The following is a 15178-nucleotide window of genomic DNA, read 5'->3' as shown; positions in this document are numbered from 1 at the left end:
GACTGTATTAACACATTATCCTCTTAACACAGCGCAGACACAAAAAGGGGCTTTCAGGAACTTGTATAAAGAGAAAGTCAGGATTAAATTAAATAATTCATCAACAAACTCCTCTGGCAAAAACTGACTTCAATGGTAAGGACGGGGGAATTGGGAAAGGGCTATAAGTTAGCCAGTGGACACTGACACTGCAGCCAAAACAGCAGCTACACAGTCCAAAATGCACTTCAGGAACACTGGTGTGACTGAAACACAGTAAATACAATCAATGAACTCATTATTCATCTAAAATGGTGAAAATGGAGCATATTTTGCTGTTTTCTGTGGACACATGAATGTATTTATTCATCTCCAGTAGGAGGAAAAAAAAATATTCATACAAGAAAGATCTCAACCATTATCATCATCATCAGAGTTAAATTATGAAATGATATAAATTTAAAGATGTGTAATTCATTAATGGCTGTCAAAACATTAGCTTCAGGGTTTGTACACATTTTCAATGTCAAATTCAAGCACTTCTAAGGGTTCATTTCCAGCACAGCACCTTATCACTGGGTCAGATCCATATCTACAGAAACACAGATACTCATGATTATTTTTTCTCTTTTTATTACAATGATGTACATTGCATTATGTATAAACATCTAAAATTATGTTTCATTACACTAAAACATTTAAAAATTAAACTAAGTTTTAACCAAAAAAAGGGAAGCCACTTGGTGTTCTTCAGAGACACTCACACCAAGACAAGGATGAAGATACAAATGTACCTGGAGTGGACCTGAGAACACCAGGAATTTACTTTTTTGACAGTCTTATTTTTAAAATGTTAGCTTTGACAGTAGCTTTGGTTTGCCATCGAACCTGGCAGAGTTGATATTAAAAATAATTTTAAAAAAAGAAGAAGAAGAAGCAGCAGCAGCAGAAGAAGAGGAAGAAGCAGAAGAAGGAGAAGCAGAAGAAGAAGAAGACAAAGAAGAATCACAGAGTTAGAATTGCAAACACTTTCCAGACCTCGAAAACACAACATTGAAATTCAGGCATTTTCAAGGATTTCAAGCACCTGTATGAACCCTGTAGTTTGGAAAGATATTTTTGAGGGACACGAGCAGGAATGTTTTTTGATGTTTTGATTGGCACCTAAAGCTGATCTGGATTTGAATGTAGCCGAGGCGTATATCAGCATTTATCTTGTGCCTAAACCTGTTCAGTCTGACCATAACTCAGTCTGTTGACTTAAAATCATCCTAATTGTTTGTATTTTCTGTTTTATGGATGATGACTGAATAAACCTGATTATTAAACTGAACTAGTCATGGACAAGGCAATAAACACTTACCTCACAGAACAGGGTAAGCTTATCATCTGGCAACAGTCCGTTGGCTTCGTCGAGGAGGAAATCTCTCCTTATAAACTTTTTGAAGCCCCAGTCTTTGCCTTGGACAAATCTATATGCTCTTTGGCTTTCTGTAACAACACAACAGTGGGTCTTAGTACGTCCTCTTCTCAAAGACAGCTGAACAGAGACGGTGACGGGAACAGTCAAGTGGATGTGATTGGACTCACCCATTGCTTTTGTCTCCTCTCTTTTAGCGTTCAACAAAGAAAACTTGAACTTTGCTCTGACTTCACTTTTTGGACAACTAACAAGAAGTAAATATAATGACAGATAATCTTTGCTTTCATCATCAAGTCCCTTTGGATTGACTCGCAGACACCTGGAACACAAACAGAAGACACTGCACATCAGCCACATTACAAACCACAGAAGGAAAAAAGACAAACATGACTGAAGTTTCAGGGGTGACACTGTCCTCAGGGTTCAGACACATTTTTCAAGGTCAAATTCAAGCACTTTTAAGGGTCTTTTTCAAAATTCTCCAGCACAGCACCTTATCACTGGGCTAAAACCCATATCTACAGGAATACAGATGCTCATGATTATTTTTGTCACTTTTTATTAATAATAATCATAAAAATAATAATAAGAAAAGCACTCGGAGAGCGCAGACCTCTGCCAAGACAGATCTGCCTCCCATGTGTGTTTGTTTGTTAGCAAAAAGTTATGGAGGGATTTTCAGGAAATTTTCAGGAAATGTTGATACTGGCACAAGGAAGAAATTATATAATTTTGGTGGTGATCGGGGGGGGGGGCTCCCCCAATCCCTCCATAACTTTTTGAGTTATCTTGCTAACAAACAAACAAACAAACAAACACACACACACACACACACACACACACAAAGCAAAGTGATCACAATACCTCCTAGCAGAGGTAATAATCATAATAATAATAATAATAATAATGATAATTATATATCGGTTTGATATAGTGCTTTTCTAGGTACTCAAAGATACTTCACAATAAGCAGCCAAGGAACACACACACACAAACACACACACACACAGTATATTGTATTATGCTATAAACATCTAAAATTATGTTTCATAATAGCAAAATGTTTTATTAATTTCAGGAGAACACAAAGCTTTATCTAAAAATGGGAAGCCACTTTGTGTTCTTCAAACACATTTGCACCGAGAAAAAGAATCAGATAAAACTGTACCTGAGAACACCTGGAATTTACTGTTTTGATATAAAGTTTTATTTTTCTAAATGTATCACCTGTGTGTAAGTAGCTTCGGCTCTAAATCTAAACTGACAGGGTCAATAATAAAGATAAATAAAATCACATAATTGGAAGCACTTTCAAGCACTTAAACTGAAATTCAAGCACCTTCCAGACCTTGAAAACACAACATTGAAATTCAAGCATTTTCAAGGATTTCAAGCCCCCGTACCAACCCTGTCTCCTCCTACGCTGATGTGTATTCAGGTGTACAGAATCTACACATACAGACTTTTCAGTCACATTAATGCATGTGGTTGAAGATTTTAAAAAACACACATTAAAGTCAGTGTAATAAACCAGCTGCCAGGGTTTCCCTTTTATACATTTAGAAGCAGCAGCCGACCACTGTCCGGTCACATGATGAAATTCCTCAGAGGGCTTTTAATGTGAAATGATGGATGCAAGAAATGGAGAACTGTGCCAACTTTCAGCTGAGGAAAACAAGATTAATGAAAATTTAACTAAGATTACAAAGTCCTTTTATAAAATCCTTTCAGGTTTAGGATAAGAGCACTAGTGCATGACTTTAGTCCAATTCAGCCCTGTCCTCTCAGCTGCTCCTTGGAAACGCTGCAAAGTTTTAAGCTTGTTTTCAGATTCTGTCTCTAAAATCTGCAGGTTTGGCTGGTTTTTAGTCTCTGTACAATCTGCTGAGTGCGTAAGTGGTTTCTGAGCCAAACAAATGCTTTAACTACATCCTGTACAGAAGCACTATCCTTCAAAATAAGAGCATAAGACAAAGTAGAAATGATTCTGTAACAGCTTATTAACTTCATTAAATATGCTCATTAGTTGTTACCTCATCTTTTAATTTCACTCAATTCTTAAATAAGAGCAAAGCTAAAGTCAGCAATTATTTCCATTATTTAAATAAACCCATTAAAGAGAGGTGGTGACAGGGAGAAAAAAAAAACTGAGTTATGTAAAACTGTTTCAGACCTGAGGCAATAAATGAGTAATAAGATAGTTTTAACTATTTGTCTTAAAAAAACAAAAACAAAACAAAAAAAACTAAATTACTTAATGAAAAAATTACTGATATGTATCCCATCCTTGAGAAAAACAAATGAAGTCCAAAAAGATTTTATAGATAGACAGACAGACAGACAGACAGACAGACAGATAGATAGATAGAGAAGGGTTTGTATACAATTTTCAAAGTCAAATTCAAGTACTTTTAAGGGTTAATTTCCAGAATAGTAACTTATCACTGGGTAAAATCCATATCTACAGGAATACAAATACTCATGATTATTTTTTTTCACTTATCACCTTGATGTTCATTGTATTATGCCAAAAACAACAAAAATTATTTTTCATAATAGAAAAAACTTTTGAAAATAAAGGGGAATACAAAGTTTTATCCCCCCCCCCAAAAAGGGAAGCCACTACTGTTCTTCAGACACACTGGCACTGAGAAAAATATTCAGATAAAACTGTACCTGGAGTCGACCTGAGAACATCTGGAATTTACTGTTTTGACATGAAGTTTTATTTTTAAAATGTGTCACCTCTCTGTAAGTAGCTTTGGCTGGACATCTAACCTGACAGAGTTAATATGAAAAATTTAAAAATCATCCATTTCACTCATTTTTTCCCCTTCTAAATCCTTTTGTTTCAATGTTTTCCATTTTTTTTAATATCACAAATGTGCACCCCTGCATTCCTGTTCTAGGGAGTTTAGTTCTTAATTTTGTAATGTAAAAATTACATCTTTGATACTGCAGGGAGAGGACCAATCATCCTTATTTGTATTGTTAGTGGAGTCATAGAAGTATCAATGTGAGATTAAATGTCATTTTCAGATGAATGGATGAAAATGGTGAATTACTATGTGAAGAAATATGTGAACCATGAAAACACCAATAAAAAGAAAATCACAAAATAAAAAAAATAAATAAATTTAAAATAAAAAAATCACATCGCATAGATATAAATGCAAGCACTTTCAAGCACTTCAACTAAAATTCAAGCACTTTTCAGTGCTTGAAAAGACAACATTGAAATTCAAGCATTTTCCAGGATTTCAAGCACCCGTACCAACCCTGACATTGGTACATTTGATTTGCCATCATCATTTTCAGGACATGTACAGATCCATGTACTTACCATTTCATCTTGTCATTAGGGCCGGAGGAGAAGGTTGAGCTCTTTAAAACTTCACCCATTTCTTCTCTGCAAAAACTGAAGTTGTTTATGGTCCACATGTAGGAAAACTTCACTACTTTGACCTGGAGCCAGAGGAAGACAATAATAATCAATGATGCTTGAATTCTATTTGGTTCATTTTCACAGTTCGGCCTCTGCGCACTGGTTCACAGTCAGTTCAACTCCTGAATATAACAGAGCAACTGTTATAAATGTTATTAGTGAAACTGTACTTTCTTCTTCTATGGTAAGTCCAAATGTCTGCGATAAAAAACAGGTTTCTGAGTTGGAAATTAAACTGTGACTGTAAACTAAAGTGCTGAGACTTTCCTCTGTTTTTATTAAGGATGCACAATAATCATTTTTACAACTGATACCAATAACTGATAACGTCCTGCTTCTCATAACCGATCCCAAACCCCAATAATTCTCATAGTTCCAGTTGTTTTCTTCTTGTTTCCAGTCAGTGTTAAACTCCGTTAATAGTCCAATAAAGGCTTCTCCAGAACCTAAAGCCTCTGTCTGCTTCAAATGGACAATAGTCCAAGGGTTTTCACTTCTATTTATGTCACAGAGAGAATTTGGTGATGATCGACCGCTGTTTTCACACATTCAGCTCCGTTCAGCTTTGTCTCTATAATGTGTCCCTATGGAGAGGACAAGGCTGAACGAGGACAACAGCCATTAAACTGGGGGTGGGGTTTAGCGGAGGTGAATGAGGGCGTGGCTACAAATGTCCACACCTACTTTGGTGCTGACTGATCACTGCTCTGGGCATTAAGCTACGATCAGCTGTTTGGACGTTCAGCGTTTTCAAATGTCCCTCTTCTTCTCCTGGTGTCGGAACAAAACAGACAAAACAACCACTGGATCGGCCTCTGGGTCTGCATCTGCCTCTGGATCTGGATCTGCCTCTGGGTCTGGATCTGCCTCTGGGTCCGGATCTGCCTCTGGGTCCGGATCTGCCTCTGGGTCCGGATCGGCCTCTGGGTCCGGATCGGCCTCTGGGTCCAGATCGGCCTCTGGGTCCAGATCGGCCTCTGGGTCCAGATCGGCCTCTGGGTCTGCATCTGCCTCTGGATCTGGATCTGCCTCTGGATCTGGATCTGCCTCTGGATCTGGATCTGCCTCTGGGTCTGGATCTGCCTCTGGGTCCAGATCGGCCTCTGGGTCCAGATCGGCCTCTGGGTCCAGATCGGCCTCTGGGTCCAGATCGGCCTCTGGATCTGGATCTGGATCTGCCTCTGGGTCCGGATCTGCCTCTGGGTCCAGATCGGCCTCTGGGTCCAGATCGGCCTCTGGGTCCAGATCGGCCTCTGGGTCCAGATCGGCCTCTGGGTCTTACAGCTGTAGCAGAGAGTAAGGCCCTGTCCATACGAAGGCGGTTTCAGTCGTATCTGTAAAAGTTTTGTATCGATAGATCTTTCATCCACATGAAACCGGTGTTTTCAGTCACTGAAACCACAACTTTTTGAAACCGGGTTCCAGAGTGGACACATTCGAAAACGCCGGTGTCGCCTCTTCATCTGTATGACCAAACAGCAACTTTTTTAAAACGATGATGTCATAGCCCCACCTCTCTAACCTTTTACCCCGGAAGCAAAACACCACTTCACGACAACACCACAGTTATTGATCTTATTAGAAATATTGAATCCAAATCTTCGGTTCTCTTTCATTACAATGAACAACAAACAACAATGGCTAATATTCACTACACGCTCTTGGATCGACCATGGAGAGGGGCAACCAGAAGGACAACGAGGAGGAAATATTGGATCAGAGCCGGTAGAACCAGTAAGTTTTATGCACATGCTGCACGTCGTGTTCTCTGTTTTTTGCCTGAGCATTCCAACGCCACCTACAGGCCTGGCATTTGTACATCATTTTCAGTCATTTTCAGTGGTTTCGTATGGACACAGATATTTCCTGAAATGACTCCATGTTTACAGAGCACTTTTTTGAAAATGACAAAGAAAAAGATTGGATAGAAAAGATGCAGTTTCGTGTGGACATGACTTAAGTAACTGAAAACCCTTTGACTTACAAACAATGGACTGATCCAGACCTCCTCTTCTTCTTGGTTTTTATGGTACTTGCCAAGGGAACAATGTGCTCTGTGTACTGGTAAAATGCACCAAATCTAAGCAATTTAGATTTATTATTACGGGCTGTATGTATCGGTGAAAACTTTGATTTTTGGAATTATCTGAATGACGTCATTTTTTCCCCCATAGCGGACCTACAATTATCGGTGCTGATAGTTATTGTGCATCCCTAGTTTTCATTTAGCTCTGAGATTCAGTCACAATATTTTACATACAAGTTATTTAAAAGATGAAAACTTTTCGAGTACTTATGTTAAATTCATGCTCCGTTAAGCTTTCCCATACCTGTGTGTAACACCAACTCTCTGCCACAGGTCCACTTGACATCTCCCCAGGAGGAGGAGGGGTGGGAACCCGTGACATCACCAGCTTAGGGGTACCACTCACGTCCTCAAAGCACTAGTAATCCCATGAAAACAACAAGTCAAACAGTTGAAACCACAGTCTCACAGCCAACCTTAGGATGTGAATATAAACCAATCTCATACACAGCTGAGCAGTTCAACACATACACATGCACTGAAGCCATTCTGATGACACACGGCAGTCCAACACCATACTTGTGTTGATTTTTTTTCCATTAAAATGTTGCCTGTTTGTGCAGAGTTTCCTTTGAAAATGACAGCTTCTTCCCTCTAACCACAAAAACTAGTTGACAAAGAGAAACACTGATTTAATTTAGATGAGCGCTCATTAACATTTCAGCTGTCACTCTCTTTTTGGCACCACAACTACAGAACATATTTCTTGACTTGTTATTGACATTTTAGTCTCAGTAACTATGTCACATCACTGCTGCATACAGACCCCAAACATATGTTACATGATAGTGATGTTAATTTACTATCTCAGATAAAAGAATGCATATGTCAAATGACTTGTGATGATGTGTTCATCACAAACTACTCCAGTAAGATCTGTTTCTTTGCTTCTGAAGTCTTCATTTGCCCTGTGAGATTCCCTCACAATGTAAGTACAGTATGAGCATAGGAAGGTGGATACACCAGGGGTAAATACATTTTTGCTAAACAAAGATGAAGAAATAACCTGTCCAGCAAGCTTGTCTAAAGAATGGTGACTAGCCTTTCCAAGTGCCCTGTCCAAACAAACGCAGTTCACATAAGTTAAACTGGGAGGTGAGTGCAATAAAAAAAAAAAAAAAAAAACACATTTGTGATCACTAAATTGGCTCGAATACTGTTTGCATTCCAGACTCTTAATTCAATATGCTTTCAACATGCAAACATTTGCTGTAATTATGTAGGCTGAGTTCTGCACCCATTTGAAATCTGCTCAAATAACAGCTGAACGTGTCAACTGTCACACCAATTAGTCTTGTGAGAAACTGATAAGATACAACAAAATGTTTAAGTGTCAGATAACACTTTGAGTCTCTCCCAAGCCTATGCACTATATCACTTACCCACCATTACATTTTATTTAACATAACATGCATTCAGACTACAGAAAACCCTGCATGTTCACACTAGCACAGGTTTACTTTGTTGCCTTAGATTTGGGATGTTTTTCATTTTCTCTTTCACACTCAAAAGGCACGCATCTTCTTAAACTGTGTTCAAGTAAAAGCCTCATCATCTTTTTGGTCAGTTCTTTTGAAGTACACTTATTTGTTGTTGACAATTGGCAAAAGAACACAAGCCTTGAATTATATTTTAAACAGACCAACCTTTAACATATTGCAAACAAAGTGAACAGCAGCAGGCCTGGTCTAGTACCGCTTTAATGCCTCTTGTGAAGATTACACTTTTCATCAGTGCAACATTCCTGATGTGTGATTTACAAAACTACACAGAATACCTGTTTCTCAAAGAAAAATTGAATGCAAAATGGCAATTATTTAGCTTGTATCCACTTGAGCTTTTTCACTTACCCTTTAAAAGATTTATTATGAAGCTAAAAATGTTGCAACACTGATATCAAGTCCAAATGTCACGACTACACAAGGCCAACTAATGTTCCTGTGACTCAGCTGACATTATATTAACATTCAGTATAACACTTGATAGTTAAATATGAAACCACAGCATCAGCCAAGAAAAAAAATCATTTTTAAAAATCACCTTTTGAATAGTTAAAATGTACAGAGGTGGAGCTTGTCTAAGTTACCACAGGATCCTTCATGGCTCCATCTTCATGTTCCATTCTAAAAGAAAAGATGCACTAGATTAGGTCTCCTAAATGGACTGGATAATCCTTCAAAACAGCACTTAAAGATGATACAGCAGTTATATGGACCAACATAACTGCAGATGAATGTGGGTTAATGACCCCACTCGTCTCACAATAAAGATATTGACCCTGTTACAGTCAGTCTCCATCAGTCCCATCACTATACATGACAATACTCAGTACTGCAGTACTGTGATGCTACATACATTTAACAGACTTTAATGCTTTGGCGAGGTTTTGATGCTTAGGTTTAGCCTAGCCTGTAAGTCAATGCTCGGCCCAGCGCCTGAAATTATCCAACTTAAGATTCACACGCAACTTTGTTTGGCCACAACATTAGCTTAAGTCGTGCTCCCTTCCCTATAATTTCACAGAGGATGCTATCCAAGCATGTACCGTGTCTTCATTAGCTCAAAGTTACATGGACCAGTTCATACTTAGCCCACTGCTAACCCAGATGTCCTGTGCTGGTAGATTCGCACACGATACATAAAATCGAAATGATTAGAAAGCAACAACTGAGTGATAACGTAACTACCACCAGCCCAAGTGTCAACACTAAATACCAACACCTCATCATGGCTTTACGATGGATTTCCACTTAACTTGACGTCCCCCAACATATTAGCTATTTTAGCCAACCATAATTATTTCATATAGTCTATAAAGGAGAATCTGTCAGTCCGGCGTAAATATGATGTGTCGTATCAGAGCTAACATTACCGCTCTCATCAGCGCGATTCATGTTCACTTCACTTTAGCCGTAGCTGCACCGCAAATGCGGCTAACAGTGACAAGCTAGCTACAGCATCTTAAGCATAAATCTGTTCACACATTCACAAGTACACCTGCAATAGTGAAGGAAGTTCTCCGGTGTGACATAAACGACATAAGAATACTTAAAGTTACATCAGCAGTGTGATGTTTAGACTCCACATTACCCGGTGCAAAACAAAGGGCCTTCTCTGATCCTGTAACAGGATGTTAACAACCCAAGCTAACGTAAACCATCACGTTTCGGCTCTATCTGCTGCTGAGACGTCGGCTAACTAGCAGCTAGCCGAAGCTAATCTGTGCACTGACTGCTTACAAAAAGTTTAAAAAGACATGGTAGCGGCGTACCTTTCAATTCCATTCTTCCAAATATACCAAATAATGCATGCAGCGTTGTGTCACAGCCGCTCCCTTCACCCTGCGTTACTTTAAAGTCTTTTTCTATCAGACTCTTCACAAGGTTTCTTTGTCTTATTTATATCTGTGCTAGCTTACAGCTGCCTGGTAGCTTACAGGCTAGAAAATATATCTGGTGCGCATGCGCGAAATCTTGACGTCCTGCTTTTATTCAACAACAACAACAACAACAACAACAACAACAACAACAATAATAATAATAATAATAATAATAATAATAATAATAATAATAATAATAATAATCCAAAAGAATCGGCCGTAGTTTTTGATGCAATACCAGATGGGGTTAGAGGGTACTGATGTCTGCTCCTAAAGGCAGAAGTTGTCCTGTCCCAGAACTACATCCTGTTTACATATATACTGCTAACATCTGTCCTTTACTGAGTGATACAGACACTAACCAATGCATTAGAGAAATTATTCAAAGAGATATTGTTTCCAAACCCGCAGCTGTTTTTTATTGGAATAATATTTACAATGACATAGACTGGAAAAACACTGGGATCCTGTCAAAGAAATGTATTGATAAGGTACGAGAAGTTACTTTTAAATTGATCCATAGATGTTATCCGGTGAAGACCTATATGATTAAATATAAAAGAAATATTGATACTTTTTGTTCTTTTTGCAACAACGCAGAGGAAACAATATGTCATTTATTTTGGGATTGCACCTACACACATATATTTTGGATTGATTTAAATAATTTTATAAACACAAAAACTGACTCTTCATGTAAATTGAACTTTCAACACATTTTATTTGGCCTATCACAAACTGATAAAATAACTCCAGAAAAAACATATGTTATCAACCTTTTGATTATTTTTGCCAAATTTCACATTCATTGCTCCAAATTTGCACACCAACGTCCAAACATGACTGTTTTTAAAGCCTTTTTTTTCCAATTATGTAGATAATTTGAGAAACATCATAAATTCTACAGCAAATAAAACAAAAAGAATATGTCAGGTGTTTAATCTTATTTAATTTGTATAATTTCTGTTTATACCTCGAGCAATTTTATTATTTTTTTCTTCATAATGTTTTTACTTACATGTATTTCTATATATTTGAAATGTAAAATATTCTGTGAATTATGAAACTTTCTATCCTTGTTTGTTGTATACTATTATGTATATATACTGTTCAGTGTTCATTGTCCAAAAAAACAAAAAAAAACCAACAATACTAATAAAATAATAATAATTATACCTGATCATTTAATATGAGTTTGCTTTGGGTTTCTTTTATTTTTTTGGAATACACGTGTATTTTTTAGATTAAGTAATTACTATTTTCTTGGATAATTATTACTGAATATGATGTCCCTGTCCTCTTTTGTAAATTCATTACTATCAAAATCCCGATTAGAGGGAGTGTAGAAGGATGAGGATATAGAAGTGTTTTTCATAGACTAGTGTCTTTGACTCACTCAGACCCCCTTTCCACCTGGTGAGGCTGTTAACATGTGTTTTTCCCTATCCTGATAAGTTATCTACATACTGATCTCATGTTAATACCAGGTGCAAATGGGGTCTTGGTGTATTATTGGGTGTGTGCTTATCTCTGTACTGTCCTGAGTCAGAGCCTATGAACATGCTGATTCAGGACTGTATGGATGGTATTGTGCTGTCTCATAATGAAATCACTAAGGACAGTCCTTCATGAAACAGGTCAATACACAGGACTGATATTCCAATCCAATCCAAGAATAGATAAAACCAAAATAAAAGAATGAAATACAAGAATAGAATAAAGACATAGAACTGTACAAAAAAGAAAACAGTGCTGTACAGAAGAAAAAAATCAAACCTAAATAAAAGAATAAAATACAAAATAGATTAAAACAAACATGAAAGCTGTCCAATTTAAAAACAACAAAAAATAAGAACAATAAACCCCCAAAATTAACATAATGCTAGATTCTTTGCTTATCTTTTTTATGCTTTACATCTTGGGGAAATACTCTGTCTCTGGTATTTCTCTAAAGGGTATGATAACAATTTGGATTACAGATTGAGGTCTTGCAGTTATAATTAATACAGAAAATAAAGATCAACTGACAGTGAATTTTTAGTAGCCAAAATATTAATATTATTTCAGGCTTTTCCTAAATAATTTGACAGTGAACATACTTTATTCATGTGTGAAATGAACAGTCTAAGTAAGAATCCCATCAGACTGAACATTTAAGTGAAATAAATCTAAGGAAAAACCTAAGTGGGTGTGATTTTTATCCTCTGAGGGATTTTTTTCCCAAAGTTCATGTTTCTACTTTAGAAATCTGCTTTAATCGTAGCTATTAGTCACTATTGGAACTAACATTTGCCCCTTCTGGTAAATTCATCGGTCTGAAAATGGAGTACACTGCAAATTATTTGGTTCTTACAAAGATAAAAATTGATTCAGGCGAGGCAAGGCAGGGCAGGTTTATTTCTACAGCACATTTCATGTAGAAGATAATTCAAAGTGCTTTACTTTTTTTTTTTACATTAAAAGTATTACAGCAGAAAATAAGAAGTATAGGCATGAGAAAAACAAACAAACAAACAAACAAACAAAATAAAACCTCAAAACAAAAACAAAAGATTTAGAAGTGTTAGACAATGCATCTTGTTTTAAGAGATAATTTTTTATTTTAAGTGTTCATCCATCTGTATACTTACTTATTTCCAGATCTGAATTCAACAGATCTTGTCCAGTGAAATTCTTTTGCTGCATGGATGGATGTTTCACTTGTTTGGTACTTTTTCCCTCAGATTTTGTGTTTTCGTTGTCAGAAGTTAGTCACAAAAACATCTATTCTTACAATTTGTCCTCATTTTGAAAAATAAACACAGAATGAACAAACCAAATGTCCAACAGAGGAAAGCAAACATAACAAACACACATTTTAACAACCCTCAGCCCCCCAGGACTTATGACCGGGGTGTCAAACATGCGGCCCGCGGGCCAAATCCGGCCCACCAAAGGGTCCAATCTGACCTGCAGGATGAACTTAGATAGTGTAAAAATGACACCGCAAATAAACTCAACCAAAAGTGTTGAAGTAGTTTTCGTTCCTGTTCCACATACAGATCATTGTGATCTGAGGGAAAATAAAAACATAATCACCTATAAATAATGACTGCTAATTTTCTTCTTGGTTTAATGTGGAAAAAATATCATGTTATGCTGATGAATAATGACAACTTCAACATTTTCTCCTTGTTATAGTGCATAAAATAATTTAATAAAAGACATTAAATTATGAAAATATTTACATGAACAAATTATCCTTTAACAATAAAATGAAAATAACCTGAAATGTCTCAAGAAAATGAAGTGCAATTTTAACAGTCTTCTGCCTGTTACTGAGTGTTTTGTGTCTTTGTAGATCTGATCCATAATGCTCATGTATGAGCTGAAGCAGAATATTGTTAAAATTGCACTTAATTTTCTTAAGAAATTTAATTTTTTTCAGATAATTCACTTTTTTTTTTTTTGTTTGGATAGTTTGTAAATGTAAATATTTTCATAATTTAATGTTTTTTTTGTTTTGTTTTGTTTCTTTTTCACTAACACAAAAAGAAAAAATAGAAATTGTCATTATTTATAAGTTATTATGCTATTATGTTTTTTTGGTCCGGCCCACTTGACGTTAAATTGGCCTGAATGTGGAACTGAACTCCAGTGAGTCTGACCCCCTGACTTATGACATATGACACCCAGGGAGGACACATCATTTCTAATTATATTCAGGTTGAGTTACATTTACATTTATGCATTTGGCAGACACTGTTTTCTGAAGCAACTTACAGGGGAAAAACCCAAATAAAAGAATAAAATACACCAACAGATTAAAGACATAAAACAGCAGTACAATTAAAAACAGTGTCGTACAGAAGAATAAAAAAGCAAAATGATAGACTAAAATACAACAGTTATCAATATATAGTTGAAGGGGATGCCAAATCTGATTAAACTGGTGTAGTTTATTTAACAATGAGAAGTGGATTCTCTTCAGGTCAGAGTTGAACTATTTCCTCCAGCCATAATTTAACTGAAGGAACAGATTTAGTGTTTTTATCTTGTTTTTAGACGCCCCCTTTTATTATTTTTTTTACAGTGTAGTGATGATTCTGTGTGCAATTGTTCAGAAGAACGTCCTCATAAGGGCAGAAATCTAAATAATGTGTGTGATGAGGAAGAGTTGGACTCATTATATTCCTCTTATATGACTAGCTTATGTAATCACTGGCCTAAAGAATGGTGTATAGAAAATACATGCATGGTGGATAAATGACAGTACGTGGAAGTGCAGCCCATTCTGCCACAGCCTTCACGTGTCCCCTCTGTCTGCTTCTGATGTTTCTCGTCGAACAAATACAAAGCAGCTCGGGGTGAGCCGTTCTCTGAAACAATACAGTGTAATGGCTCCCTGTAGGCCAGTGAGAACTAATTCCCTTTCAGATGAGCGGTCACTGTTCTGCAGAATGAGCGATAAATGGCTCTGCTACACCAATCAGCCAACATTCATGCACCACATCGTCTTCATCTAGGTTTTCTCTTCTGTTTTTTTTTTTTTTTTTTTGCGCAGTATGCTGTCAAAAACACCAAAACACCTACCTGTAGTTTGGTCAAACACCAAACTGGTGTAAAAACAGCAGCAAAATGTCACATTTTGATACAGAAGCTGACATCAAACATTTTTAATATCATAGTGATGTTACACTGACCTATCTTTAAGTAGAAGGGATGAATGATAAGATCACTGTTGAAGAGATACAGCTTATCAGGAATTTAAGTCAGTTAATTTAAGGGCAGAGAGACTGGATGTGTCCACAGAAAGGAGGAAGGATGAAGAACCTTTTAGTGCATTCATAGTTTATTCTTTTAACCCCTTAAAACCCACAGCTACTT

The 15178-nt window shown here is 36.8% G+C and overlaps 1 protein-coding gene across 3 annotated transcripts in view; it reads right to left on the bottom strand.

Annotated features, from left to right (window-relative positions):
- The window catches only part of LOC115412235 (speckle-type POZ protein-like A), a 25488-nt gene extending 11544 nt beyond the window's left edge, over nt 1-13944 (bottom strand). Inside the window, exons 1-6 of one of the 3 annotated variants that reach the window (XM_030124620.1) lie at nt 10205-10368; nt 8974-9056; nt 7178-7291; nt 4746-4867; nt 1570-1721; nt 1343-1470 (exon numbers count right to left, since the gene is read on the bottom strand). In XM_030124620.1, the coding sequence (XP_029980480.1) occupies nt 1343-1470; nt 1570-1721; nt 4746-4867; nt 7178-7255 (480 nt within the window). In that variant the 5' untranslated portion in view covers nt 7256-7291; nt 8974-9056; nt 10205-10368. Of the gene's footprint in view, nt 1-1342; nt 1471-1569; nt 1722-4745; nt 4868-7177; nt 7292-8973; nt 9057-10023; nt 10062-10204; nt 10369-13939 lie in introns of those variants that run through there. The other 2 variants (XM_030124619.1, XM_030124621.1) reach the window with 2 other exon arrangements.
- Nucleotides 13945-15178: the final 1234 nt, after the last annotated feature.

This window comes from Sphaeramia orbicularis, chromosome 21 (assembly GCF_902148855.1).
Source record: "Sphaeramia orbicularis chromosome 21, fSphaOr1.1, whole genome shotgun sequence".
NCBI lineage: Eukaryota > Metazoa > Chordata > Actinopteri > Kurtiformes > Apogonidae > Sphaeramia > Sphaeramia orbicularis.
The sequence above is the reverse complement of the archived record's forward strand: the minus strand, read 5'-3'. Positions and strand labels throughout refer to the sequence as shown.